General features: G+C 44.8%; 1 protein-coding gene across 1 annotated transcript; it reads right to left on the bottom strand.

The window, feature by feature from the left end:
* Positions 1-8694: 8694 nt before the first annotated feature.
* BARX1 (BARX homeobox 1) lies at positions 8695-14317 on the bottom strand. The gene is made up of 4 exons (XM_003762517.2): positions 13643-14317; positions 10441-10729; positions 10127-10211; positions 8695-9642 (listed from the first exon to the last, which is right to left on the bottom strand). Exons 1-4 carry the CDS (start codon positions 13851-13853, stop codon positions 9478-9480), a joined length of 750 nt encoding a protein of 249 aa, XP_003762565.1. The 5' UTR covers positions 13854-14317; the 3' UTR covers positions 8695-9477.
* Between the last annotated feature and the right edge of the window lie 12124 nt (positions 14318-26441).

Raw genomic sequence — 26441 nt, 5'->3', positions numbered from 1 at the left:
TTCTCTATTTCTCCAAGTGTTCAGTATCTGGCTCACAGTCTTTAGTTCCATCCAGAACTCACTCAAACTTCTGCCTTATGGTAGAGAATCTGAGGTCCCTCAAACACCCTATCTCCCAATTCCACAATCTTCTCAATTCCCACAACCTGCTTCATAGCCCTTCCTCAGCTAGTGTTGCTCTCACCATCATCCACAAGTGTTCTATTTCATAACAATCAAAAACTCTGAAATGATTGAAGCTGGAGGAAATCACTCTACTGAGCCAACAGAGTCCACAAATTCATGTTGCCCAGTCTTAACTGGACTCTCATAAAGGAAGAAAATCTCTTTACTCCTCCCTAATTGATTCTTTAAACCATTTCTCAACGAGGCTGTTCCAAGCTTTCTTAACACTTTTATTCCAGAGTTCATGTGGAGTGTCTCCACCATCACACCTTACCTTCCAGATTTCTATACGCCTACTGACTCAATTGCAGCTCTCTGAGTATGCTCAGGACCAAATGCCAATATGAATTAATTCTCAGTCAATTTGAATCAATAAGCCTGGAGATTGCCAGTGGACTGGAAATATTTCACTCCACTAATTTTAAAACTATTTATATATCATAATCTTCCTCAACTCAAAGAAAGGAAAGAATAAAAAAAAAAACCACATCCCATCTAACTAAAGATCTTTCCCTCTATCATTTAGAAAAGGGAATAATTCAGAATGGCTGAATAAGTTATGATATATAAGAAATGATCAGCTGGATGATTTCAGAAAGGCCTGGAGGGACTTATTGATGCTAAGTGAAGTAAGTAGAACCAAGACAACTTTGTACACAGAAACAAGATTATGTGATGATCAACCGTGATAAACGTGGCTCTTTTCAACAATGAGGTGATTCAGGCCAATTCCATTAGATTTGTAATGGAGAGAGCCATCTGCATCCAGAAAGAGGACTATGGGGACTGAATATGTATCACAACATGGTATTTTCACCTTTTTGTTCTTATTGTTAGATTTTTTTCTTTCTCATTTTTTTCCTTTTTTGATATGATTTTTCTTGTTCAGCATGATAAATGTGGAAATGCATTTAACCTATATTTAATTACTTATTCTCTAGGGAATGGGGGAAGTGGGGAGGAAGGGAGAAAAATTTGGAATACAAAATTTTGCAAGTGTGAATGTTGAAAACACCCTTTGCTTATATTTTGAAAGTAGAAAGCTAATTTTAAAACTTTTAAAAAAGAAAATAGAATAATTCAATACAACTTCCAGTTCACCAAAATTTAGGAAAAACAACCTTTTTTCATTATAAATCCTATTGTCTTAGTCTTGAAAAGTATAGATGGCTCAAGAGAATGGCATATTCTCAAAACTGAAATTGTGCAGCAAAAATGGACAATTATCCTAATGAAGAGTAAAAAGGAAAGTTATATGAGAGAAATATGGCTACACAAGGTGCTCTCTGATGTAGTAAGAGAAAAAAGGTACACATAACCAAGGTTTAGTATCTAATATATTGGAAGATAGAGTTGGAATCCAAAAATAAGATAAGCTTAATATAACAGGATGAAATTTCATTTTAAAAATGGGAATTCCGACATTTGGGTTCAAATAATAAACTGCATAAATAAGGGGCTACGGTGATGTGGCATGATTCACATTCAGGCCAATACCAATAGATTTGTGATGGAGAGAGCCATCCACATCCAAAAAGAGGACTATGGGGACTGAACAGGGATCACAACATAGAGCCACTGAAAGAGTGACTGTTATGAGTCAACAATGAGTCAGTCTATAGTGGAATACGACGGGCCAAAAAATCCATTGCATTAATAAAGTATTTTGTCCCAAAGGAAGTGATATTAATATTAAGGGCTGCTCCGTTAGTCATATCTAAATGATAAGGATTAAAAAAATAAAAAAATAAAAAAAATAAATGATAAGGATTTCTAATCCCTTCATTTTCCTTAAAAATAAATCAAAGCTCTAGGAGATTTGTCCAGACAATGTACATTTCCTTAGGGCAGAGACTCGTGCGTGTGTGTGTGTGATACATACATATACACATGCACATATATTCTTAGATTCTACCACAGTATTTAACCCATAGTAGTTGCTTAACAGGAAATGTTGGTTGACCAAGGTCACATAGTGGGTTAAAGAGAAAAATCTGGGATATGAGACCACATTTTAAGTCCAAAATCAGTTCTTTGTCCGGTATCCCTCAGCCGTCCCACCGAGCTGTTCAAAGTCTCGTGGGTATACACACCCGGACTCCCCAAAGCTAAACGAGCTACTCTTGTTTATTTGTTTCCTCCTTACTAAGCCTAACGACCTGGATACTGTTACTGGTTACAAATTAACGTGCTCGGCCTATGTCATTGCCCCCAAATACAAATGCGCAGCGCTAAGTAGAGCTGCGGACGCTTCCGCGGGACCGAGGGCCCGGCCCAGGCAAAGAAGGCGGATTTAGTCCCGAGCACGAAGCCCGGGCCTATTTCAGAAACCGAGCCGGGCGCCGTATTCCTGTTATCAAAAGGGCCCGAGAAAATACCCTCCCTGCTTATCCCGCACGACGTCCCTGAGTCTGAGATTTGTTGGTTGTCTAAGTACCTATAATGTATTTCATATGTTGTGTCAGTCAAATGCCCATATAATGTTTTAAAGCATGCAGAAAATTGCATCCTTATGAAAAAAAAAAAAAAGCAAAAAAAAAAAAAAAAAGCAAATTACTGGGTCTGAATTAAACCTAAGCTGCAGATTTTGTAGCCGTTAACACGCCGTGGCAACGGATCGCATTAGCTGGAAATGTTGCTTACTTTAAGAAATATTGTTTTTATCAATTCATTACATTTCAAGAACGTCTCGGCAACACTCGATACGTTGAGGCTCAGATCACGTGCCTTCGTCTTGTGCTCCGCGACGCTTGCAAAATAGATGTTCATGTTAAAATAAACACATTTAAGCTAAGGACTGACAGGTTTTTCCGAGGCTGTCAGGAGCCTAGGAGAACACTTCAAAGCTTACAGCCCCGGCGCCCGGCCATGGCTCCTGAGTCCGGGCCCCGCCGGCCCCTGGCCCGCTTCCCACCTTGTTCTCCCGACCCCCAGATCTCCCCGTCGGATATCAAGCATCTCTTGGCTAAGTGGAGCTCGGAACTGAGACGCGGAAGGAAAGAATTCTCTAAGCATTACGGGAGTGACCCGAGCAGCGGTCCTGGAGCTCAGGATTGACGAGGGTCTCTGTGCGGAGACCCGGGCCGCTCCTGGGGAGGTCCCGGCTGGTAGCGGGACAGGCTCGGGTTCTCGGCTCTCGGAATGATGACTTCCCCGTCTCCTCCACTTAGTACAATCCAACTGGGACCCCACATAAACAGGGACTCAGAGGTCAAGACATCCTGGGGATTCTGGATGGAGCCCCACTTTTGAAACAAGCCTGTCTACGTGTCTTTCTTCCCAGAGTAGAAGCAGGAAGGGAGGGAGGCAGGCAGGCCAGCAATCTGTCGGAGTAAGCCCCAGGCCAAGCTGCCTGGACCACCTGCCAGGGCAAGATGCCAAATGGGCTTTTAAATATCCCTTTCGATGATTAAAGGACCGGGCTGGAGGGGTGCCGTGGTGCAGTGAACTGTGCAATAAGGTCCACACCACCCCTTCTGACTTAGCGTGATCTCAAGTCACTCAACTCTAAAACTGCCGGGAAATTGGGAAGACAACGGTGGTCATAGATTTAGAATTGGAAAGGACATTATAGAGCATCTGATCCACACCCCTCATTCTACAGATGAAGAAATAAATTACACAGGTGCCGTGATTTGCCAAAGGTCGCCCAAGTAGTTATGACAGAATCAAGATGTGGACCCAGGAGAGACAGTATGTACAGAGCAGTGAAGAGAGACAGCGTTTAGAATTAAGCGACTTGGGCTTGAAGGCTGGCTCTGTGAATAATATCTTTCGTGATGCGGACAAGTCATTTAATTCCTCTGAGCCTCTAATCTGGGAGATAAAAGAGTTGGTCTAAATGGACTCTAGGAACACTTCCAACTTTATAATCAATGATTCTATGTTGTTATTTTTTTTTCCTCACTGGAAATGCAAATACAGCATCTTAACCACCGTACCAAAGTGGGTCCTATCTGGAGCCTTCGATTATCTGGGGGCTTTGAAGGTGGGGAGCATAAGTGGATTTGAAACTTTGTTCTGCCCTAATTCCCTCCAGATATTTCTTCTTTCTAGGCCTTGGTTTTCTACTCTATAGAGATGAGGGGATTGGACTAGTTTCTGAAGTCCTTTTTCGCAGTATGTAATCTCAAGGAAGTCTATAGGGGCCCAGAGGAGTTGACTTTCCTCAAATAGACTCGCTGGAAGATCTGTACGCTGAACTTAAGGGGCTAGGTCTAATTGGGGTTGCTATGGCCTCCTGTCAAGTCTAGGCACAATCTGTTGACCCATGTTAAAATAATAATAATAATAATAATAAAACAAACCGCCTCTATCAAACTGCAGAAATGCAGCCGAAACTAGGCGGGGGGCCTGAACCCAAATTGAGAAGTCCCTCTCCTGAGATACCAGACTACATGGTCTGGGATACCGATGCTCTCTTTCTTTCTATCCAAAAAAGGCAAGTAAGCAATTGCTTCTTCTCATTCCCTCGCTTCAGATTGCCGTACACTGGCTTGTACCCTATACTTTCCCATATCCCTCTGGCGTAAACCTACGTTATTCCCTCAGCAATGGGAAGGGAATCAATTTGAGTAAGATACCATAAAATCATAACCTGAGTTTATGAAACGGATCTTAGAGATCATCTAGTCCGAGCCCCTCAATCCTACAAAAGAGGAAACTGAGTTCCTGAAAGGAGACGTGATCTGGCCAAGGTTACAGGCGGTACCAAATGATACAATCAAAACTGAATCCAGTTCCTCTGATTTCAGCATAGAGCGCACCACGAGCCCTAAACTGCCTTCTCTCCTCTCACAAACGAGATCCGTCAAGATCTCAGTTGATCCCTGGCATTTACGGAGAGAAACCCGGACAACGTAAGAAACTTTTGGAGGTGTTTGTCTTGTTGTGGAAGTTAATAAATGTTCTTGAAGGAGCGAAGAAGATTCTGAGAAGAGGAGTTCTATTGTCTCTACCGGGAAACTGGCCAGCGCCCGAGGGTATGGGGAAAGGAGTGTGGGGGTTTGCAGCTTGAGGAGAGCATAGGCTTTTTCTACTGTTTTTCAAGGTCCTAAGTGATTCTTCCAAGATGTTTCAGAGGTTGGAGGAGAGAGAAAAGAGAAGGCCAGATCATAACCTATGAGTGATTCTTCCTCCTTCTCGCATCTCATCCCCTGCTAAACGCGCCCCGACTAAAGGGCAGGAAAGGAAACATTGGAAGACGCTTTGGGAATGGATTTAGAAGGAAGGTGTCAATACAGAATTGGAATTAGGAAACTGACAAAGCCCGGTTGGGGCCTACTAACTGCATAACCGTAGGGTGATCACTTCTCTGGTTCACAGTTTCCCACGGGAGGAAAAAAAAGGGAGTAAACTCGATCTCTGAAGTCTCTTTAGGTTTTACCTTAATGGTTCTTTAATATAGATGCTTACACACACACACGCATCCCAGGTCCCTTTCTCACTCCTAGAAGCTAAGGTTGCCCAACCCCTTTGCCCTTCTCGGAGAATGTGAGCCAAGCAGCGTCCCAGTGGTTGAAGAAACGTCTTCCTGCACATCGCTGTGAACCGCCTCAGCTCAGTGCTCAGGAAGAATCTGTCCCCTCAAATTCTCCCTGGGCCGCAAGCCACCACGCGTAGCCCCAGGCCAAACTCCTCGGAGCTCCTAGACTGTTCCAGCTACCTCTGTTCTTGCCCTGAGAGAAGGTTGCTCTAGGAAACTTTCCCCTGCACTCTGGCCATTTTTGCTCAAGCCTACGAGCTACAGGGCAACGGGAAAGAAGCGCTAAACCGACTCCGAAACGTTTTTAGCCCGATGGGTCGATTCTTCTTAACCAGACTTCCAGCAACGATCAAACCTGGCTATGTCTGCAGTCTGGTAGCCCCCGGGATAAGGGAGCTCAGGAGACTAAAAGCTTTTAATAATAATCCTATCCAATTCACTAAATGCTGTCGATCCACATCCCCAGTTCTACCAAAGTTCTGTATTTACAGAAACTGAAACTCAAGAGACTGAACCTGCTTTCTCTATTCATATGCTTACAGACTGAGATTGAGAGCTGGGGCTCCCAGAATGCCTTTCGACCTTTCTCCACTTTTCACTTCAATCTGGCGTCAGCCTGAATAGAGTGAAAGAAATGGGGGAATTGATTTCTCCTTTTACCTTCCCCAGCGTTCTTCCCAGACCATCGCAGCTCTCTCCTTTCCTCCGTAGGTAAATGGAAGGGATGTAGATATCTGGAGGCCCAGGAATCGGAGGGGAAAGAAAACGGGCAGCAGAAAATCCCTAAGGGTTGGGGGTGGGGATGGAAGGGGGACAGAGAAAGAAGGGAACATAGAAGGAGAGAGAGGAAAAAAAAAAAACAAAAACAAAAAAACAATACAGGGCCTTCTCGCCCATTCGGAGACCTGGCGATGCTGCCCCCTGCTGTGTTCGTAGCCGAGGCTGCAGCACTAGCGCTAGAGAGGACGTGGGCAGGCGGGTAACTTGTTGAATTCCTGGCCTGGGGCTTGGAAAGTGAGACGCTTTCTCCCTAGAGGCCGTGGCCAAAAGGGGGGGGGGGGGGTGTTCTAGGATTTCACTCTCTCCCTCCCAGCCCCAAATCAAAAGAAGGGTGCGATCTGGGTAAGGGGCTGAGGCTCTGACCGAGGTGGGAATAAAAGTAAAAGAGCTCAGCTGATTCCACGCCTGTGTATTATTCATTTGACCTTTTGGGGAACTCGGTTGCTTTGTCAATAAAAGGAGAGCGTGTCATTAAATGACCTCCAAGTTCTCTTCCAAGTCCAAAAATCTGATTCTGAACCATCAGTTTAGCCCACGTAGACCTAACAGCGAAAAGAGAAGGCCGGCGGTTAGTTTTTAGAAAGCCACTTGCCTAAGAAATCGCGGATTTAGAGAGAGACGTTTGAGACCATCTAGGCCAATCCTTGGATTTTGCAAAATATGGAAGCTTGAAAACATTGCGCCCAAGCCCGCGTTAAAATGTTCCAACGAAAAGAGTGCATTTGTGAGTGCTTTTATAAATCACTCTTCCCCTTTCGTTTTCTGTTATTTGAGGGACTGCGTGAAGTGATAGCCAGAGGGAGTCAAGGAGACCTGAATTCAGATCTTGCCTCTGACCCACATACTAGATTCATCACACTGGGTGCATCCCTCAATTTCTCAGGGTTTACTACGCGTTATTTATGATTCTGATTCATATAATTGCAGCCGTGGAAGAAATTTGTTTACAGGAAACTCCCTAAACATTTAAAATCCCAAGCCTGGCTCCTCAATAAGCTTAACCCACTCCAATTTGGTCTTTCAGTCGTTCTTTGCCTTGTATTCCTGGGGGAGGAAAGGGAGCAAGAACACCTTAGAATGTATGTAACCCGAAAAAAAGTCTCGCCGGAGTCTGGGCCTTTAGTGTTTAGTCACGCTGAGCAGGGCACTGACTCGGGGAAAGGCCTAGGTAAGAAAACACAGACCAGACTGCTCAGGGAATGGGGTGAGGGTGGGGATAAAAGATGGGGAGCTCTGCTGGGAGTCAGGGGGTGCGGCGCTCCTAGCCGCACGGAAGGTGCTGCTCTGACTTTCCTGCCGAAGTTCTATGGAGAATAATTGCACCTCAGGCTTTTAGCTCTGTAACCAAACCATATAGAAAGGACTGCAAGCTGCCACGGGAAAAGCCTGACAATGAGGCTGGAGGAGCTAGATAACACAGACGCTGGCCGGTCCCTCCAGGTCTATTGTGACCCAGAACCCCAGCTGGCCCGTCTAGAGTCAACAGAGAAAAATGAGTAAGCCAGCCGGTCCACATGGCGATGCCTCAATACCCAATTATGTGATTGTTTTCAGGGAGAGCTTCCCCTTCCGGGGCGCTGGCGGGCATCAGTGCAAGTTCAAACAAAGCTTCGGTACCCAAAATAAAAAAGGAAAATCCACGTAACTGAGACTCAAATCCTGAATCTAGTCAGACAAAGAAATTCTCTTTATCCCGAGACTTAAGGGATCTCCCGCTCCGCAGTTCTCCTCCCCACCCAACCAAGGTTTAGTATAAGGCTAAAACCTCTGAATCTGTCCAACTGCTTTTATTCAAGGCAGGTGTTTGGTGGAGACCTTTCCCTGCCGAGCTGTAGTGGGATTCACAGTTGAAAAGAGCGAGAGAATCTCAGACTTTCCCTTTTAGAGACTTTTATCCTAGAGTAAACGCCAAACAGAAAACTAGGATGATAACCCAGATAAACAATACAAAAAATAGCTCCCTGGACATCAGCCCTAGACTGGAGGCACACCTGCTTTGGAGCAAAAGATTCAGATTCCCCACCCTCCAAAAATATTTTTTTTCCCATAAGTTATCTTAAAAATCAAACCAAATTGTCCCATCCGCACCCTTTTCAGCAGTTACTTTGAATCTGCTAACCCCCCCCCCCCCCCCCCCCCCCCCCCCCCCCCCCCCCCCCACACACACACACACACACACAACCTCGGGTGCCCAAGGAAGCTAAGGAGAAATCTGCCTCAGCCACAACAAGACAGCGGGAACTGCAGAAGCACCAACTTCAACCCGTGTGTCATAAAATACTTTATTGGAATAAGTCACTATCTTCGCAGAATAAGGCCGAGCGTCGGAGAAGGCATCTGGGTTGGGTTTGGTCTCCGATACTTCTGGGCTGCTCCTGGCTCCCCTTCCGAACCTAGGACTCCCGAACCGAACAGAGGCCCCCAGTACGCCTGTACCTCGAAGAAGTCCTTCCAGGAAGTGGCCGATCCTGAAGGGCGTGAGTGTGAGTGAGTGTGAACCTTGTGTGTCCGTGAGTGTGCGCGTGCGCCCCCACCCGCTAGGGCGTTTTCGCAATCTTAAATATCCCATCAGCAGGGAACAGGAAAAATTTCTTCTCTATCATAAAATTCGTTTGAAGGATCTTTTGTTCCTTGGGCGGGTGGTGTGTTTTCCCCCGTTTGTTTAATTCTGGCTTCCTTGGGTTTCCCATTAGGACCGTTTTGCAGAAACAACGAAAGGAAATTAATAAACAAAAAAAAAATATTTTCAGCAGCAGACACTCCTCTCCATCTTATTACTGCCCCAAGTAAGATCAGCCTAGTCCGGAGAAATGAGCAGGCGACCGAGACTTGGTCTTTTCCCAGGGAGGAAGAGAGTGGCAAAACTGTCCCCGCCCGAACAACGGCCGGCACTTTTTAGTTTGTGCTCTAGGCTAAATCCGGTTCTCGGGAGGAAAGACCCCGGGGAAAGTCTTTGGTTTGTCTGAGAGAAAGAAGTCCCAGAGTCGAGCACTGACCGTCCATTCAGTCGGTTGCGCCGTAAGGCTGAAGAATTTTGGTGATCAAGTTCACTCCTCCTGATTGACTTCACAGGGCGAGCTCAGGTTCTCCGTCTGCTTCTCTGCCTCCTTAGCCCGCTCCTGCTCGGTCAACTGTTCGCTGGTGGGAATGGAGTTCTTCTTGGGGCGCCCCTTGGGTTTAGTAGGGGACTCGAGCCCACCGCCCTGTAACACCTGTAGACCAAAAGAGAGATTGAGCATTTGCAAGCTAAGCCACAGAAGTCCGAGGAAGAGAGGACGAGTAGCTGTGTCTTTGCTCTGACAGTAGCCCAGAACCCGGGAGAGAGACCGAATCTTGGTCTAATTAACCTCTCTCGTTCTCTTTAGCTGCCCGAATTCTACGCTGGATTAAACGCTGCTAGGGTCCGTCTTTGCTTTTCCTCGCCCTTTCCTCCAGTTACCAAATGCCTGTTTTCCTCTATTCCTAGCTCCCTTACGTTCAAACTCGGCGACGCTAGACTACACTAGAATGCCGAAACCTCTGGACAGAAAGCCATTTCTCCCCCCACCCCTCCGCTCTCCGAGAACTAGGGTTGTTCTCGATGTAACGGGGCCCGGATATGTGCCGTGGCCGCTGCCGGAACACCAGACTGCTGGGGACACAGAGAAGACGGGAACTAGTGGGTCGTAGAGGGGGATTCTGGGGCCTCTCACTCACTATTTTCTTCCACTTCATCCTCCTGTTCTGGTACCAAGTCTTCACCTGCAGCTGGCTCAGGCCCAAAGATTCAGCGAGGTCTATTCTGTGGAAGCGCGAAAGCGAAGGATGCCTTCAAGATGGGCTCCCCCCCCCCCCCCCCCCCCCCCCCCGCTTCTTTCTCTTGCACTCTCGAAAAGGCAGGTTTGCCCCGCTACCCAGGAAATAAGAGTGCGTTCCCGGCCCCAGCTCCCAGCTTCCCTGACCGCTCCTCCGCCCCACTCCTCCGTTCCCCGCCCCACTCCTCCGTTCCCCGCAGAGGCCCTTGACGCTACCTGTCCGGCGTGGAAAGGTACTTCTGCTTTTCGAAGCGCTTCTCCAAGCCCATGAGTTGCAGTTCGGTGAAAACCGTCCGGCTCCGCCGCCCCTTCTTGGCTTTGGTTCCCGGTTCGGCCGGGCCAGACTCCAGCTTTCCACGGAGGTGCAGCTCCAGAGGGAGGTGAGGTGAGGCAGAGCCCCCTTGAAGCCCGGAGCCTGCGGCTAGCAGCGCAGAGCCCAGGCCGGAGCAGCCCAAGGGCGCTAGGGGGAACTTGAAGACAGCTGCTTGCTCTGCTTTCAGCACCGCTGGTGCCAGGAGAATCAGGAGACAGAAACCCAGAGGGGAGAGAGGAGAGAAGAGGGGGACAAGTCAGCGCCGGCCCCACGCAAGATTCTCCGACCGCAGCGAGGGTGCCGCCAGCTTGGCTCATCCGAACCCGGTGGGTGAGTCATCAAAGCCCGCTTCTATTGCCTCTGATCGGCTCTCCAGCTGGGAGACCTGGGAACCGGAATTTGGGAGGCTCTTTCCCTAACCTTTTCTGATTCCTCTTCCCCAGAGGCTCTGGAACCCTCAAATTAAGTACTCCTTCCTCTAGCTCCATCACCGTCTGCTACCGTAATATTTCTCCAGCCCCACCCCGCTTTCTTCTCTGACCGTAAAATGGCAGAATCCCGAAGTCCAGGATTCTGAGCTCCTTTGATTCGTGGGAAACGAAAACCCAGAAAAACCAGAAGCCATGACGAAAACAACAGTCATTGACTGAGTTAGGAAGAGGGACAGTTTGCCTGGCTTTCCAAGATCGAACTTTTTAGCTAGAATATTTCCAACCACCTTTGGAAAGAGAAAATTCAAACTTGTATGAAAACACGGGTTAAGAGCATAAATATGTAAAAATGTATATACACCTGTTCGGGAGTGTGTACGGATGCTCGCGGAATACCAATTCTGTGCACGTTAAATGTATATACATGGTAAAACATTTAGTTTATATAAATGCCTGGAAATGTGGGTCCTTTATGAAGCTGTTGCTGCGTGCGTATGTGTGTGCGTGTGTAACAATTGTTACTCTGGTCAGACGCTTCAACACGAAAATGCTTCTGCGTTCTTAAATTTGAAATGGTTTTTCAGTAAAATAAATGACTAGCAACGAATAATCCGCTGGTTAAATTCAACTCGTGACTATTCTCCATGTATGTCCGTACTACCTCGAAGTTAACTCAGGAGATTCCGGCCTGTCCAATCCTACACAGAAAAAGGAGATATGCAGGAAGTGCTCTTGTTTTTCCCGAGTAAGGAATCTTTGAGTAACAAATCTTCCTCTTGAAAGAAGGGATTTTTCACTTCTGGTTTTTTGTTTTTTGTTTTTTGTTTTTTTTGCTTTCTTCCCGTAGGGGGAAAAATCACTTTAAACTATTTTAATTTAATATTCCTTTTCTAAATGAATATTCCTATAGTTTCCTTTGTTCCTCATTCCACCAATATTTAAAGCTTTAAATATATTTTCAGTACCTAAAATTCCCCAAATGGCCCTTTTTTTAAACAAAAAGGAAATAATCCTGTACTACAGTTGTCCCAATATGGCTTCCATAGGATGAGCAGGAAAGAAAGAAGCAGGATGAAGAAACAAGAAGCAGGAAAGAGCGGAAAAGAATGAAGAAGGGGAAAAGAAGGACAATATTAAAACTAAAAAGAAAAACAAAATGTCATTTTCATAAACTTCTCTAATAAAATATAAGTACTTGATATTAATAATGGACTATTAAAGTTTAACCTAATCTTGTTTCAAATGACATTTGATTACAAGCATTTCATTAGAAAATAAGGCAAGCATCCCAAATCCAAGACTGTCATCAATACTGTTGCTTGCAAGCAAACCTCTTAGGAACCTCCAGATCCTTGACTGTCCCAGAAACGATGGGAAACCAACAGGGATAGGAAAAGTGATTTCCACCTCAGGGATCTGGATGAACTAGACCTGGGAAATTTTTTCCCATAGAGCAGAGGGAGTAAGAGGAGATGGTTCTCTAGAGTGGCTGAGATTCCTCATTCCTCGAAGACTCATTCTTGTTAATTTCCTTCAGGAAACAAAAGCAAAGGGCTTGGGAAATTCTTAAGGTTTCAGACTATCCAAAGAGCTCAGGATTTTTTGGTCCAGGCCGGAGAAAAATTCAGTGACTACTAACCCAGACCAACAACCCTGGTCCAGTTCTAATATCCTCTTCATCCTCTACGCCATAGACAAACGTCTTCAGGAAAAAGAATTTATATATTTAGCAGAATAGGCCTCAAAGATAAAGCACCTTAGTATCTTACTCTAACCATCTTTTTATTAGGAACCTCAACCATTTTCTTTCTCCATTTTCAAACCCTTCGAAATCAAGCGGTCTCAACTGCTTTAACTGGGGCTCGAGCTCGATTTACTTTTCCCCCCCCAGGGACCAATAGTTCCTCTCCTAGTTCCCTTTGACGTGGCAAATATCGGTGGCACTAAGTCCAGCCTAAAGTGACCCAGAATCTGAATGTCTGAGATCTTGAGTGCCAGAGAAAGACCAGAGAAGCTACCCTTTCACCGCTCCAGCTCCACTGAGGGGTGCTGAAATAGGGCAAAATGGGGCAACCTGGTGCTTGGATCCTATATAGCTCTCAAGACAATTCATGGGATCTCAAGAAGGATCAGGAGAAGTTATATATAAAAAGTTGATACTACCATTGTTCTCTCTGGCCTTCTCCCCCTGCCCTTGATTCATACAAAGTCATTCCCTTGAAGACTTCAAAGCACTCTTAGTATTCGACAAGATGAATACTAAACAGAAATCGACCGGTTTGTACCTCCTCCGAATCAGGCTTGGGCCCAATGCTGCTGGACCAAAGAAACTGGAAGAGAGGTTCGGAAAGGGCCCGTTCCTCTCCGTTCTAACTAGCAAAATTCTCCGACAAGACCAAGTCCTTATTAGATTGCCAAATACCCAAGTGCACAGCTCTCTATTTTGTTTATCCCTTTGTACCTAAGATGGGTCTCTCTACACCCCAATCAAGTTCGCAGACTGACTCCTTCGCTAACGGATGGACCGAAAGACTGGTTGATTGCAGCAGAGCAAAGCAGCTCGGTGGCTACCACTTCTGCGCCATTGCCCTGGGCCCCGCAGAACTGGGACCCTTCACGGCCGCTGGCCCCCGCCCTTCCCTGCCCGCCTCGCCCGCCGCTTGGCCGCACGTACCCAGGTGGCTGTGGAAGGGCCGCGCGGACAGCAATGCTTGCACGCCGAACTTGAGTAGCTCACCAGCTGCAGCGGGCGCAGCACTCTTGGCGTCGGGGGGATCGGTGAGGATCTCTTCGATCATGAAGCTCCGGTAGCGATGAGAGCGGTGGTCTGGGAATGCTTCGGCCGGGAAGTAGTGCGCGGCGCCCAGCTCCATGGGGCGCTGCATCCTGCTCTCCGGCCAGGCTCCTAGAAGTCCACCGGCCTCCTCCGCTTTCTCTTCCCGCCTAGTGGGGCCCCTTCGGCCCCTAGATGGCAGCGATGACTGAGGTTCCTGGGGGGCTGCTCCGGGGCCAGGGCTGGCGCCCGCTCATTCTCCCGACTGCCTGGGCCCGCTCCCCTGACTGCGCTCTCACGGCTCTGCTGGCTGCCGTCCCCGCCCCTCTATGGGCAGGCTCCTCAGTTTGGGGTTCTCCGGCCTCCTATCCTGCCCCCGGGGAAAGGCGCACGACCAGGGGGGCTCTGGTGGGGAGAACTGAGCCGGGGTCCGGCAGCCTCAGCGCCTCATGCGGCCCGCGCCCCCGCGCGTCATCGCCGAGATGGGCTTTCTCCGCCCCTCCCGGGAGGAGACAGAACGGAGCCTATTATATCCTTCACCTTAGGCCGAGACTTGGAGAACAGGGGCCGAGACTAGGAAAGGGGGCTGGGCAGGGAGGGGGAGGGGTTGATGGTAGAAGGGGGAGGAGGAAGAAAGGAATGGGGAGGGGAAAGAGGTCGGGAGAGAGAGAGGGCAGTCCTTTCTCCCCCGCCCACCCCTCCTCGGCTGCCCAGCCCAGACTAACCGCTAGTCCCAAGGAAGGAGAGGCCTCGTTGGGAGGAGCAGCGGGGCTAGAAAAGAGGTCCTCTTTCTGCCTCGTCTCAAAGCCAGAAAACCCATCGCAGATGCACAGGGACAGTCTCAGTTTTTCGGCCTCAAGCGCCCGGTCTGCCCCAAAGTCTACTCAATTCCCTGAATCCTCGGACCCTTTTGTGTTCCCGTCCCTGGGTAGGGACAGTTAATGAAATCTGTAATTGACCACCATCCTCTTCCCTTCAAAACCCCAAATCTGGCTCTTGAACTCCCTTTGCAAAGCCTTTATTCATTTTCCTGTTTTAATCGGGGGCTTTAAATTGATAACCAAATCTTCCGAAGGGACTTCCGAAAAGGAGTTCTGAGCGTCTTCGAATAGGGGTCACATGGATCTGACCCCCCCACCCTCCCCGGACTTGGAAGTTTATCCAGGCTGGATTCTAGCCTTCGCTGTAGCTCCTTGCTCTGTTAGCAGTAGCCCTGCCCCATAGGGTAGCTACCATCACTATTCTCCTAAGCTCTCCAAGCCAGAGGTGGGTTCCTAATTTTTTCCAGCATTCCCTAAGGCCCTTGTTCAAGCCCTAGGAGTAAGAAAGAAATTACAGAGGCCATGAAGTAGCAGTCCCTGATCTCTGGGCACTAGAGCCACCAAAGAGAGAGGCTGCTTAGTAATTACCTTACAGATTGGGGTCGATGTGGGGGGGCAGAACAGAAAAAGGTAATGCTGCATCTGACCTACCAGGGCAAGTTCGACTTCAATTCCCAATGGAAGTTCTCTGTTTCTCCAGTTAGAAACTAAAGGCCAAGTTGCTAACCACAAGACGCTGCACTTTAGCTCAAAGCCTAGGACTTGGAGGGCAAGGTAATGAGACAGAAGACTAAAGCTGTAAAGTGGGGGTTAAGGGCAGAAGATCTGGGGAACAAGCAGAGTCCCCTATTCCCGGCCAGGTCAGAGGCAATGGACTTCATTCATCTGGAGATCAGACTTAACTAGGATGGATCTTTGGGAGTGCTGGAAAGAAAATCAGGGTAAAGGAAGGGAAAGGGAGAACATGTGGGAAAGAGGGACACCAAGGAGGACTTAAGAAAGTAAATTGGGTACCTCCAATCAGCTGGGAGGTCAGAGCCTCTGTGTGTGTGTGTCTTGATCTGTCTGCTTCTGTGTCTGTGTCTGTGTTTTTTTTCTATCTGTCTCTTTGAGGGTCATTCCCCACTTTCCCAGTCAAGTCTTGAGGAAAGTGGGAAAAGGAGCTAAGCTGGGGTTCTGCTGGTGACTCTATAGGCCCCTGAACTGAGCAGAAACCTCGAAGTCAGAGGTATACTTTTATCTAAAATAGAGTTGGGGAGGTAGGTACCAGGTGCCATTCATATTGGGCTGCTGGAGAGAAAGGAGGCCACTATCTCCTGACTAAAGAAGAAAATGCCAACATAACCCTCACAGGTGACTTCAAGGAAGAAAAGATCAGTCAGTCTGCTATGTATGTCTTCCTCTTCCACAAATAAAAACCAGATCAGATTAGTTCTCCTGTCAATGTCCTCTGGGCTTGATAACCCAGGAATCAGAGTCTTTCTGGGGTTATATAGATGTGGGCCAATTTGAGGTAGGAGTGGGGCAAACCCAGAGAGAGGTCTTGGAACAGAAGAGTTCAGGTCATCAAAATGAGCAATCTGGAACTAACCCTATTCAATGTCTAGGAGATATTCCCAGAAACCAGAAACCTTCAGTTCTATCCTTCAGATTGGAAAAGAGCAGAAATCTCTGTTATAGGATAAATCCTCTGGTGGAAGATAGTTGTAAGGGCTGGAAGAATAGCAAAACTATCTGGAGGGGTGGGGAGAGCAAAAGGGACTGAAGCACCCCAACAATATCACTAATTCAGGCTTAGATCTTTCTCAAATTCTTTCTTAGATCTGCTTCCAGGACTGCTGGCACTCTAACTGTCCGAGAATGCAACCTAATGATCCCAAATAGAGGTCCTCCTGTTTAATAACCCATTCAATCAACAGTTTTCTTTGCTTAATCTTGTTATGTGATTAGTATTGTTCAGTGATCCTCCAGGCAGAGCCTCTGTGCCTAGCATAAAACCGACAGTTGGGCAAATATCCAAATTATTTAAGTGAGCACCAACGTTTGACTCCACTAATTACTGAGATCATTCCAAAGTCCTTTTCTCTCATCTGACAAACAGGTGATTGAGACTTTGTAAACAGGCCCAGGGGGGATTCTTCCTGATCTACAAAGAGGCAATTCTGCAGCAAGTTAGCAAGGTTCATGAAAGTCAAGGAAGTGAATTCAAGATTTTGCTTTCCATCATCCTCAACTATAACTTATATAATATTTGAAGATGAAGTAGCAAAAATGACAAGTAAGGCTATTTTCAGTAAGGAAACAACTGTTAGTATGCTCTTTCCTTCCCAGAGTGTACAATCTTTGGGATAAGATGGAAGGATGGGAAAAGGTTAAGTGCTAAGAACTAGGAGGTGAGAAACAAGAAATTAATTACCGTACACCCCCCCAAAAAAAAACAGCCCCACGCCTGGAATGTAGTATGTGATCCTCATTCTCTTGATTGGGTAGGGGAAATTGAAATAATAAGAGTTGAGAAAATATAGATAGCTCCTTAACATTACCAAGGTGTTCAGCTATTTCGTTTACAAATTTAGGGAAAGATTCCTGGATTTAAAAGTCAGGAGACCTGGGTTCAAATAGTGCTCTACTACTAATTTGAAATGTAATGTTGATCAATATTCTTCCATTCTTTGGGTCTCAGTTTCCTCATCTGTAAAAGAAAGAACGAATTTAGTACTTGAAGGCTCTCCAGGACTCCGTGCCTTGAATAAAACAGCCAGGAAAATCGGCATTTAGGTCCCTCCGAATTTCCCCTCTACAACTTTGGTCTAACTCCAAATAGTTCCTCGCAAAGAATATTCACAAAATCAAATGAACCGCAGATTTTTCAGGATGAATGTAAATCGAGAGGTACATTCTTGGTCTTGGGAAAGAGATTCTCGATGCCTTCAACCAAGCTCCCAAATCCCGGTCCTCTCCACTCCCAGCCCGAGGTAAGACTGATCAGAGAAACTACCCCATCTGCTGGTGCTCTCTTATCCCAGTAGTTCCAGAACATCCTGAGATTTTCTGAAACCCTTTCAGAGGATCTACAAATTCAAATTCAATTTTTATTTCTAATATGGTAACTATCTATAAAAATAACTCACATAAAAAACTCTTTGTACAGATCTTTCAATAATTTTTAATAGTGTAAAGATACCAAGAATAAAAAATTGAGGATCACTGTAATCTCACCCTCCTAAAATGATCCCATATTTATTTCGTGTATTTTGTGGATCTCTTTATATAAAGTACACGCTGTTGTCTTCTCCTCTCTCCACGCCCCATTGAGTGTAAGCATCTTGAAGGAAGGGGCTTTCTTCTTCCTTTCCCCTCTCCCCCCCTCCCTCTGTGTAACACCATTGTCTAGGATAGTACCAGGAATGTAGAAAGTCTTAGTAAATGCTTGTTAATTATTTCCTCAAGCCCACGGTCCTGTTAACTCGAATAATGGTCCTTTCCTTTAGCTCTCTCATTGGCCAGAGTTGCCAGTTTTCTTTCCTTGCCGAGAGCTCAGGACAAGGTTATCACCAACCCTGTAGCAGGAATCCCGAACCATTACAATTCAGCCTGATCCTGCAGCCGGTTCCTGGACACTCGCCTGAAGCCGAGCCTCCCATTCAAGTTGAGTCCAGCCCGTATTTCTTGGACTTTCTTCTCAGGCATTAGGCAGGCCCTCCTGGAGATTTCCTCACCCTCTCCTCTCCGCGCTCAGTCCCCAAGATTCCCTCTCCCATTCCCAATCCTTCCAAACCCGGCACGGGGAGCATTATAAAAGTACAAACCAAACTTTCTACAGCAACGTAGGGCGGCCTTAGTTCTGTGTTCGGTCAGCGTTAGGGCAAACAAAACCCCCCTCCTCAGCTCCTTCCTTACGTCCCCTACCCTCTTCCAACGCCCCGCAGAAGGCTTCGAAGTTCGAGGGGCTAGGACTGCTTAATAAGGCTATCTCCACTAGCTCAAAGCTCCAAAGCTCAGCAGGCAAACGACTGCCCCAATAATCAAAGCTCAAATTTCCTCCCTGGCCACTCTGTCCCAGAAAACTCGGGCGGTGACAAGATTTTCTGCCTGCCAGTTTATTTTAATTGAATAAACCGCTTCTGTCTTCTTATACTCGTGTAGACACAGTGCCCAAGAGCACAGAACCGTGTGCTTCGAAAATCCAAAGCTCCAATATCTAGGTGGCCTGAAGGCTAATTCACTCACGATGGGGAGGAGAAGGAGAGCCCAGTGGCTACAGGTTTTAGAAATCTGGAGGAAATCTTAGCGGCCCGGATCTCAAGCAGGAATGACCTCAACGAACAGAAAGTGGCACTCGTGGTCTTTGAGGAATACCCCACAGTTTATGAAACCCAGGGAATTAAAAAGAACTTAAATATACAACACCTTGTCCCCATACCAAAAAAATAAAAAAATTAAAAAAAATAGGAGACAGTGCAATAGAAGCAAACTGCCCAGGCACACTGCTGCTGGCGAGATGGGGTTCCCCTAAAGCCCAGGGTTCGAGCCGAGTGAGGAATAGCAGGTGGGAGTACCTTAATGAGGGTTTCGTAATCCAGTTATGCCCCTTATCTCGGATCAGGTCCTTGTCCACCAACCTCAAGGACCTCACGCCTAGTGCCAGAACCCGAGCGAAGAGTCGGAAATCGGGTGGTGTAAGGGGACAGTATGCGACTCTTACTACACAAAACTATTTGGATTCTTTTTTCTCGAGTGTCTCAGCAATATCACAGCGTTGAGTCCCCAGGCCTGGGCCCAAAGAGTTTTCTTAGACAAAGGCTTTGAATCTGGAATGACTCATCTAGACCATAATTCGTTTGCCCGGGCTTCTGCAGGCACTCTCTCCTTGAAATCTCTGTGCACCCCTTCCTCACTCCTATCCTCACGCCCAAAGAGATATATTTTACGCTATTCCTGGTAAAGCCGTCAGGAGAGTGGACCGAGGTGATCTAAATTGCTCAAGGGCTAACTACGCGCTTGGAGAATTCAACTTTCAGCTGAAGTATTCAGATAATTGTCAATGGAGAGAGACCTGAATTCTTCGATAGTCCCTGGGGCTCGAAAAACTGACCTGTTCCCCATCGTCACTGAAGATGATCTCGGGCCTTATCTTGCCCAAGATGTGACTGAGAGGTGCAGACAGGGCAAGTAACTTTAGGAGGGGAAAAAGGAGAGGAATCTTCCAGAGGCCCGATCCCAATTCTCCCTTCTACGAAATCGGCAGCTGTTTACAATTGGCCTTGACCTGAAACATCTTCGCTCAAATCATCCCCCCTCGCCCCCCGGCCCCAAACTCTCCAAGGGTTGCAGGGCACACGGCCAGTGGAAAACTAGGTCCTATGACTTTTCCCAATCCCTACTGCCCGATCTTCCTTTCCACGGGCACCTCAAATTCAGGAAACCCTCAACGTGGTAAGAACCTGTGGAAAGCGTGACATCACATGCCCCATCACCCTTCCCTCCAGCGCTCCAACCTCTTCTCCTTTCCTGCGAGGTGAAAGGACTAGCCCAGGTTTGAGTAATTCCGTCTCGGTGAGCAACGCTTGAGTGAAGTTACGTTCTTATGTACACTCATTCAGGCGATTTGAGGGCGGACACCTGGAAGTCCAGACAGTCTGTGTGTTTTGCCACCTCGGAGAATCGTGCTCGGGCAGGCTACTTCCCAGGCACAACGTTCTCCCAGAGGGAACCACCTGTCCTTGGAACCCATTTCCCCTTCCGAGTCAATCCCAGCCTTCCCGGCTTTCGGAGGGTCCCTTACTGAATCCGGGGCCCCATCACGAGCTCTCAGGCCCCGTGGTCCACAAATTCGCTCCTAAACTGCCTTCCTTTCTAGCAACCCTAAAAAGAGGGCCTTCGCGCTGAACTTTTACAATCAGCTGAGACGCTGGCAGACAGTGAAAACAGCGCCCTGGGCGGCGAGAACAAGGTTCCCCAGTGAGAGGCGCATTATTCGGGTTAGTTTGGAACCAAATTTGTAAGGGAGAATTGCGCTCTTCCTTAGTTTCCTCGGGGCAATCTGTCGGAGCTTGTAACGTGCGGAAAGTACAGGTAGGGAAAGTGGAATCCAGGAGACCGATTCTCTTCTGGGGCTAGTGTGGAGCACTCGGGGTTTGGATGTGGGGAGGCTGTCCCGCTTCGCTGCCGGAGAGCGTAAAATGAGAGCTGCTGCCCGAAGTTTCGAGATTGCAAACCCCACAGTGTGTCGAGCAGAACCTAAAGCTGATTTCCACCGCAGGATTTGTCCACCTCCCCAGTTCGAAATTCAAGATAAGCTGTTGAACTCCTTCCCCCAAATTCAAGAGTTGAATTTGCCGCTCCGACACCAAAAAAGCAAAATAGTAAATAAGTGGAGAATCTATCCTTTAGCTTATTGCTGTAAAAATCTATTTCAGAGAGAGAGAAAGAAAGTCATCCTTTTCTTCTAAATATGACTGATCACTAAATCAATTACTTGTTCAAAAATAATTGATCGTTAAGTCATTCTGGGAAGAACTTTTTCATCATAACTTTTTAAGCTTTATTTTTTAAATAGGATGTGGATCTAATGTAAGACTAGTAATTGCAACTTAAAAAAAAAGAAAAGAAACAACTTTCTCTTTCCTTCGTTATTAGCTAACTCGAAACAAAGACTTACTTTGAGTAACTCTTTTATTTATTCAATGGCACGATTGTTGCTTCGAATCTAGATCCTAGTTGACCAATTTATATTTAGAGACACAGAGCCCCTCTAAGATTTCATAACCAAAAGAAAAATGTATTCTTAAAGCAAATGTTTCCTCCTAAATCATTTAAAGATTTCTTTCCGATTTGCTTAGAAGGTTTCAGAATAGACTCTTTCCTTTTTTATTTTTTTAAAATCTAGTGGATCTTTTAAAATTGAATTTGGAATCTCTAACTAAAGGCCCCGGTTTTACAATCTTTACATAATTCCAAGGTTGAAAATGCTTTCTCCTCTAAAGGGCTAGATGACCGGGAATTTTGAATATTAAAACTAATTTGCTTTCCAACAAATAGAGAAAATATGTTCATAACAGCAGAGCAATCTATGGCTTTTTCTCTCCACCTCAAATGAGCAAGATGACAGAGAAACCTAATATTCTGATTTCTACGATAAATTCGTCTCCATTGCATCAGTGTAATTCAAGCAAGGTATTTGGTTAGCTGGTATGTAGCACTAAGTTTAACAAAATTAAATAGCTAAAATGGAGGTTGGTTGGCTTAAATATTTGAAGCAATACACAAACTAGCTAAAAATCAGCAAATGGAAGTAAGTGTATACAATATAAACAAATATATGTCCACCACAGAAATGGCTTACATTTCTAGAAAGGGAGAGCCGTCTTTGAAATCCTCTAAAATATCCCCTGTTTTTTAAAGCTCCCCTTTGGGTTGCTGACAAATCTGAACATTCGGATTGCAATGGACTGTTTCAAGCAGCTTTGAAATGAAGGTTTCCCCCTCCTACCCAATTCCAACCCACACCTACCCCCCTCTACCCCGGACCAACAAGCTCCCTACCCACGCACAGGCGGATGTTCTTGAGGGACTGGAAAGCTTTTCCAAAATCAAGATTTTTCATTCTCCCTCTGAGTGTATGGAAAGTTCAGATGTGAAGTTAATGTGATTTATGATCTTAGTCTAGAATAACACAGTGGGGGCGAAATCCACAACACTTGAAATAAATAGCTTATGTAATGTACATTTCCAGTGCTCTTTGGAAGACAGAAGTCTTCTTGCTTTCATTCTGTCTGGCCTTCTAAAGAAGGAAAGCTAACTTGGGGAGTAGGTTTATGGTCCAAGATTTATTTACAGACTGTAATGAGGCTGTCCATCACAGGGACACCTGTGCTGCTCAGGTATAGGAAACCTTTTTTGCAAGTTTAGTTTTTTTTGACAGAGGTTAGAGGTAGCAGGTGTAATTGAGGCATTAAGAAAACTAGGTGACTCCTTATCATTAAGTTGGACCAGGCCAATAGGATTCAAAATTCCGTACACAACCTCACTCAATACTTGGCCCAGTGTGTTGCCTTCTGAGGCCAGAATTCCCTTTAAGCTACAGGATTCTGTAGCTTCATCTACATACTATCCATACTCATCAGAATAGGAAGGTTTGAAAATGAATGATCATCAGAGCTGAAAGTTCTTATATTTTGTTTCTTTTGGTTCAGTTTAAAAAATGTTCAACTATAGTTTTCAAACAGCACTTCACTAAGGGGAACGCTAGGAAGAATATCGCTGGAGCCAACTAAATTTATCATCCAAAGAATGGGTATGGGAGCAATATGGGCACAATCATAACTTTAAACTTTCAGTTTTCAAAAATCTTTCAGCCAAGAGTTGCCATAGGTCTTAATAATTATATTATTTATTAACTATAATAATTATGTCTGATATCTGCACAGTAAATTAGCCATGATGCCTATGCTTTACATATGCATAAGTGCTGAGCAAAAATGGTACATCAACCTCATGATGGCCTAGGGAAAACTAAATTTTTTTTTCTGAGGCAATTGGGGTTAAGTGTCACACAGCTAGGAAGTGTTGAGTGTCTTAGGTCAGGTTTGAACTCAGGTCTTGCTAACTTCAGGGCTTGTGCTCTACCCACTGCATCACCTCGCTGCCCCCAAACTATTTTTTTTAATATGAAGAGACTGAAGTCCAGAGAGGTAAAATGAATTACCTCAATACACCCAGCTAGTTAGTAGCAGGCTTCCCCAGTCTCCACCTAATGCTCTTTAAATTGTTGTCTATCGCCTGTGTGAATGATTCCTTAGGATTAGGTTATTCAGTCTGAATTTATGGTTCCCAATAACTCCCTCCCTCCTATCCATTAGAAGGGAGGGGCTGGGTATTTTCTTTCATTTTATCTATTTCCAGTGCCTGGCACATAGAAAGTGCTTAATAAATGCTTGGAAGTGACTCAATTTGGATTTTTTCTACCTTCTTAGGACTTTCTAGGCAGAAACTCAAGCACTTTATTTGCTTGTCTGCTAGAAAATGTTTTAATATAATAAATATCATAACTTCCATTTCTAAAGAGATAAGGAAACAGGCCCAGGATGGGATTTTCTATCTACTCTGCTACTGTAGGAAACAATACCACATCTCAGTTTAGCTCACAACAAAGGTGCCATCCTTAATTCTTCATTATCTCTCATCTCCCCCCTCATATCCAATCTGTTGCCTGTCGATTTCATCTTTCCCACATCTTTCTAACATGATCTTCTATCTCCTTTGTCATGATGCGAACTCTCATAATTTCACTTCTAAACTACTGAAATAACCTTCTAGTCTGCTTACTTTAGGTCTTTCCCTATTTTAATCTACCCTTCAACTCCTTACTCAATAAACTATTGTGATTCCCTCTTATCTATGAATCAAATATAAAATCTCTTGTTTGGTAAAGTCCTTCATAACTTAGTCCCCTTCTACCTTCCCCATCTTCTTATACTTGACTTCCTAACACATACCCTTCCCTTGAATAAAGGCCTCATTACTATTCAATGAACAAGACCCTTTATTTCTCATCTCCAGGCATTTTCTCTGCCTGTCTTCCATGCTTAAAATGCTTCACCCCCCTCATCTCTACATATTGGTTTCCCTGATTTCATTTAAGTTCCAACTAAAATCCTATCTTCTACAACTCAGCTTCCTAAACTGGGGTTCACAGGCCCACATGGGATCTTGTAACTGAATGTGGGGATCCTAAAATTGTGATTTTTTATTAGTAAATGTTTGATGTGTATACTTATTTTATATACCCAGGCATATATCTGGGGTTCTGAAAAATTTCTGGATTGAAAAGAGATTTGAGTAAGAAAAGTTTAAGAAGTCCTGTATCTTACAGCCTTTCCCAAACCCTCTTAATTCTAGTACTTTGGAACTCTTATTTCCTATTTATCCTATGTACGTATAAATACCACAAACACACACACACATACGTACATACATATATGCACACTCAAGTAGGTGTACACATATTCTGTGGGTATATATATATGTGTGTATATATAATATGCCTATACATATGTATGTAGATATATATGTATACATATATATTATACTTGCTTATTTTTTGTCTCCTCTATTAGATTGTGAGATTCTCTAGGGCAAGAATTGTCTTTTGCCTCTTTTTTGTACAGTGTCTGGCATAAAACAGGCACTTAATAAGTGATTATTGACTGACTGACTGACTGAAGTGATTTGTCTAGGGTTATATGTTGATTCAAAACCAGAGCCAGCAGTATGAATCCAGGTGACATCCTGATTTTGTAGTTTCCTTCCTTTAATGTTTTTAAGTGACTCAAATAAGTGAGGTGCTCCCTCACTACATTCCCCCCATTTGGACTTCCTCAGTTCCTGTTCCCAAAGGAAAACCCTTAGGAATCAGGCTAATCTTTTGGAACACCAAAGTCTGCTCTAAGTGATGTGTTGCTATTGGCTTGTTTCCTTTGAAATTTCCTTTCTTTTTTTTTTTTTTTAATCTACAAAAATCTATCTAACTATTGAAATGCTGAGAAAAGGGTGGTTTAGATCTTCATCTTCTGGGAGTTTCCCTGGGTTTTGCAGAAGTTACAAATTTGTAAACAATAGCTTTCAAAGGCTCAGATATCACCTCTGTGAAGGAATACGACAAAGGGAAGATGTATGAAAAACAGCTATTGTAAATAAGCTACTTGTTATAGAAGTGCTTGCAAGAAATCTATTGATGTGTTTCCTGGAAATTGCTAAATATAACCCATAGTCCCTGTGGGCTCCCAGCACTTTCAGTCACCTTTATATACAATAATATTACGCCATCTGCTGGCAACAGTTAGCTTTGCAGCTTTTAGCCATGTATCAAAAAGTTCTGGATACCATTACTCAGCATTGAAAGATCACATAGACGAAGAGTTATAATGTACTTTCGAGGTTGCTTAGTCCAATTATTTCATTTGAATGTAAGTTTCCTGGGAAACTGAACCTTTATTTTCCCCCTCTTTTCCTCCCTTTCCCTCTCCTCAGCACTTAGCATATAACAAGCGCTAATGTTTGTTGACTTATTGATTGCTTATAGAAATGAGAAAACTGCGATTCAAAAATTATTTATTCAGATTGGACTAGTCAGTGATAGAATCAGAATTTGAACCTTGGTCTCCTGATTATTAATCCTGGACTTTTTGATTATTCCAGTTCTTTGATCTACTGGACTCTCTCCCTTCCAAATGTGGTTACAAGTTTAAAGGCTAGAAATGGTCTTTCAATATTCAGTGTGTTTTGAGAGAATGAGCAGCTATATCATTTTATTAGTGTTTTGAGGTTTTACGACTTCAGCTAGATCTTTTCCCCCTCTTTTAAAATAGTATTTTGTTTTTTCTAATTATATATAGCCATTTTTAACATTTGTTTGAAAAAATTAAGTCCCAAATTTTCTACCTCTCCTAACACAGTAAGCAATTTGATATTTGTTTTATATAAGTGTGTATATGCAATCATGTAAAACATATTTCCAGATTAGTCATTTTGTGAAAACAGGCAAAAAGGAAAAACAAAATCAAAAAAATTACAGAAAGTGAAAAATAATATGCTTCCATCTACATTCAGTTTTTTCTCCATCACTTCTTTCTCTGAATGTTAATAGCATTTTCTAACATGAGGTCTTTGGAATTGTCTTAGACCAGTATATTGCTGAGAAGAGCTAAGTCATTCAAAGTCAAACATTGCACAATGTTGCTGTTCTTGAGTCATACTTTTCCCACTGATTTCCCTAGTATAAGTTACTTCTCCCCTTAATGAAATCACTTTCATGATAACTGGCAGGAGGTTAAGGAATATTGTTATTTCTAAGAAAAACTGACCAATACATACCAAAA

Source organism: Sarcophilus harrisii, chromosome 1 (assembly GCF_902635505.1).
Source record: "Sarcophilus harrisii chromosome 1, mSarHar1.11, whole genome shotgun sequence".
Lineage (NCBI taxonomy): Eukaryota > Metazoa > Chordata > Mammalia > Dasyuromorphia > Dasyuridae > Sarcophilus > Sarcophilus harrisii.
The sequence above is the reverse complement of the archived record's forward strand: the minus strand, read 5'-3'. Positions and strand labels throughout refer to the sequence as shown.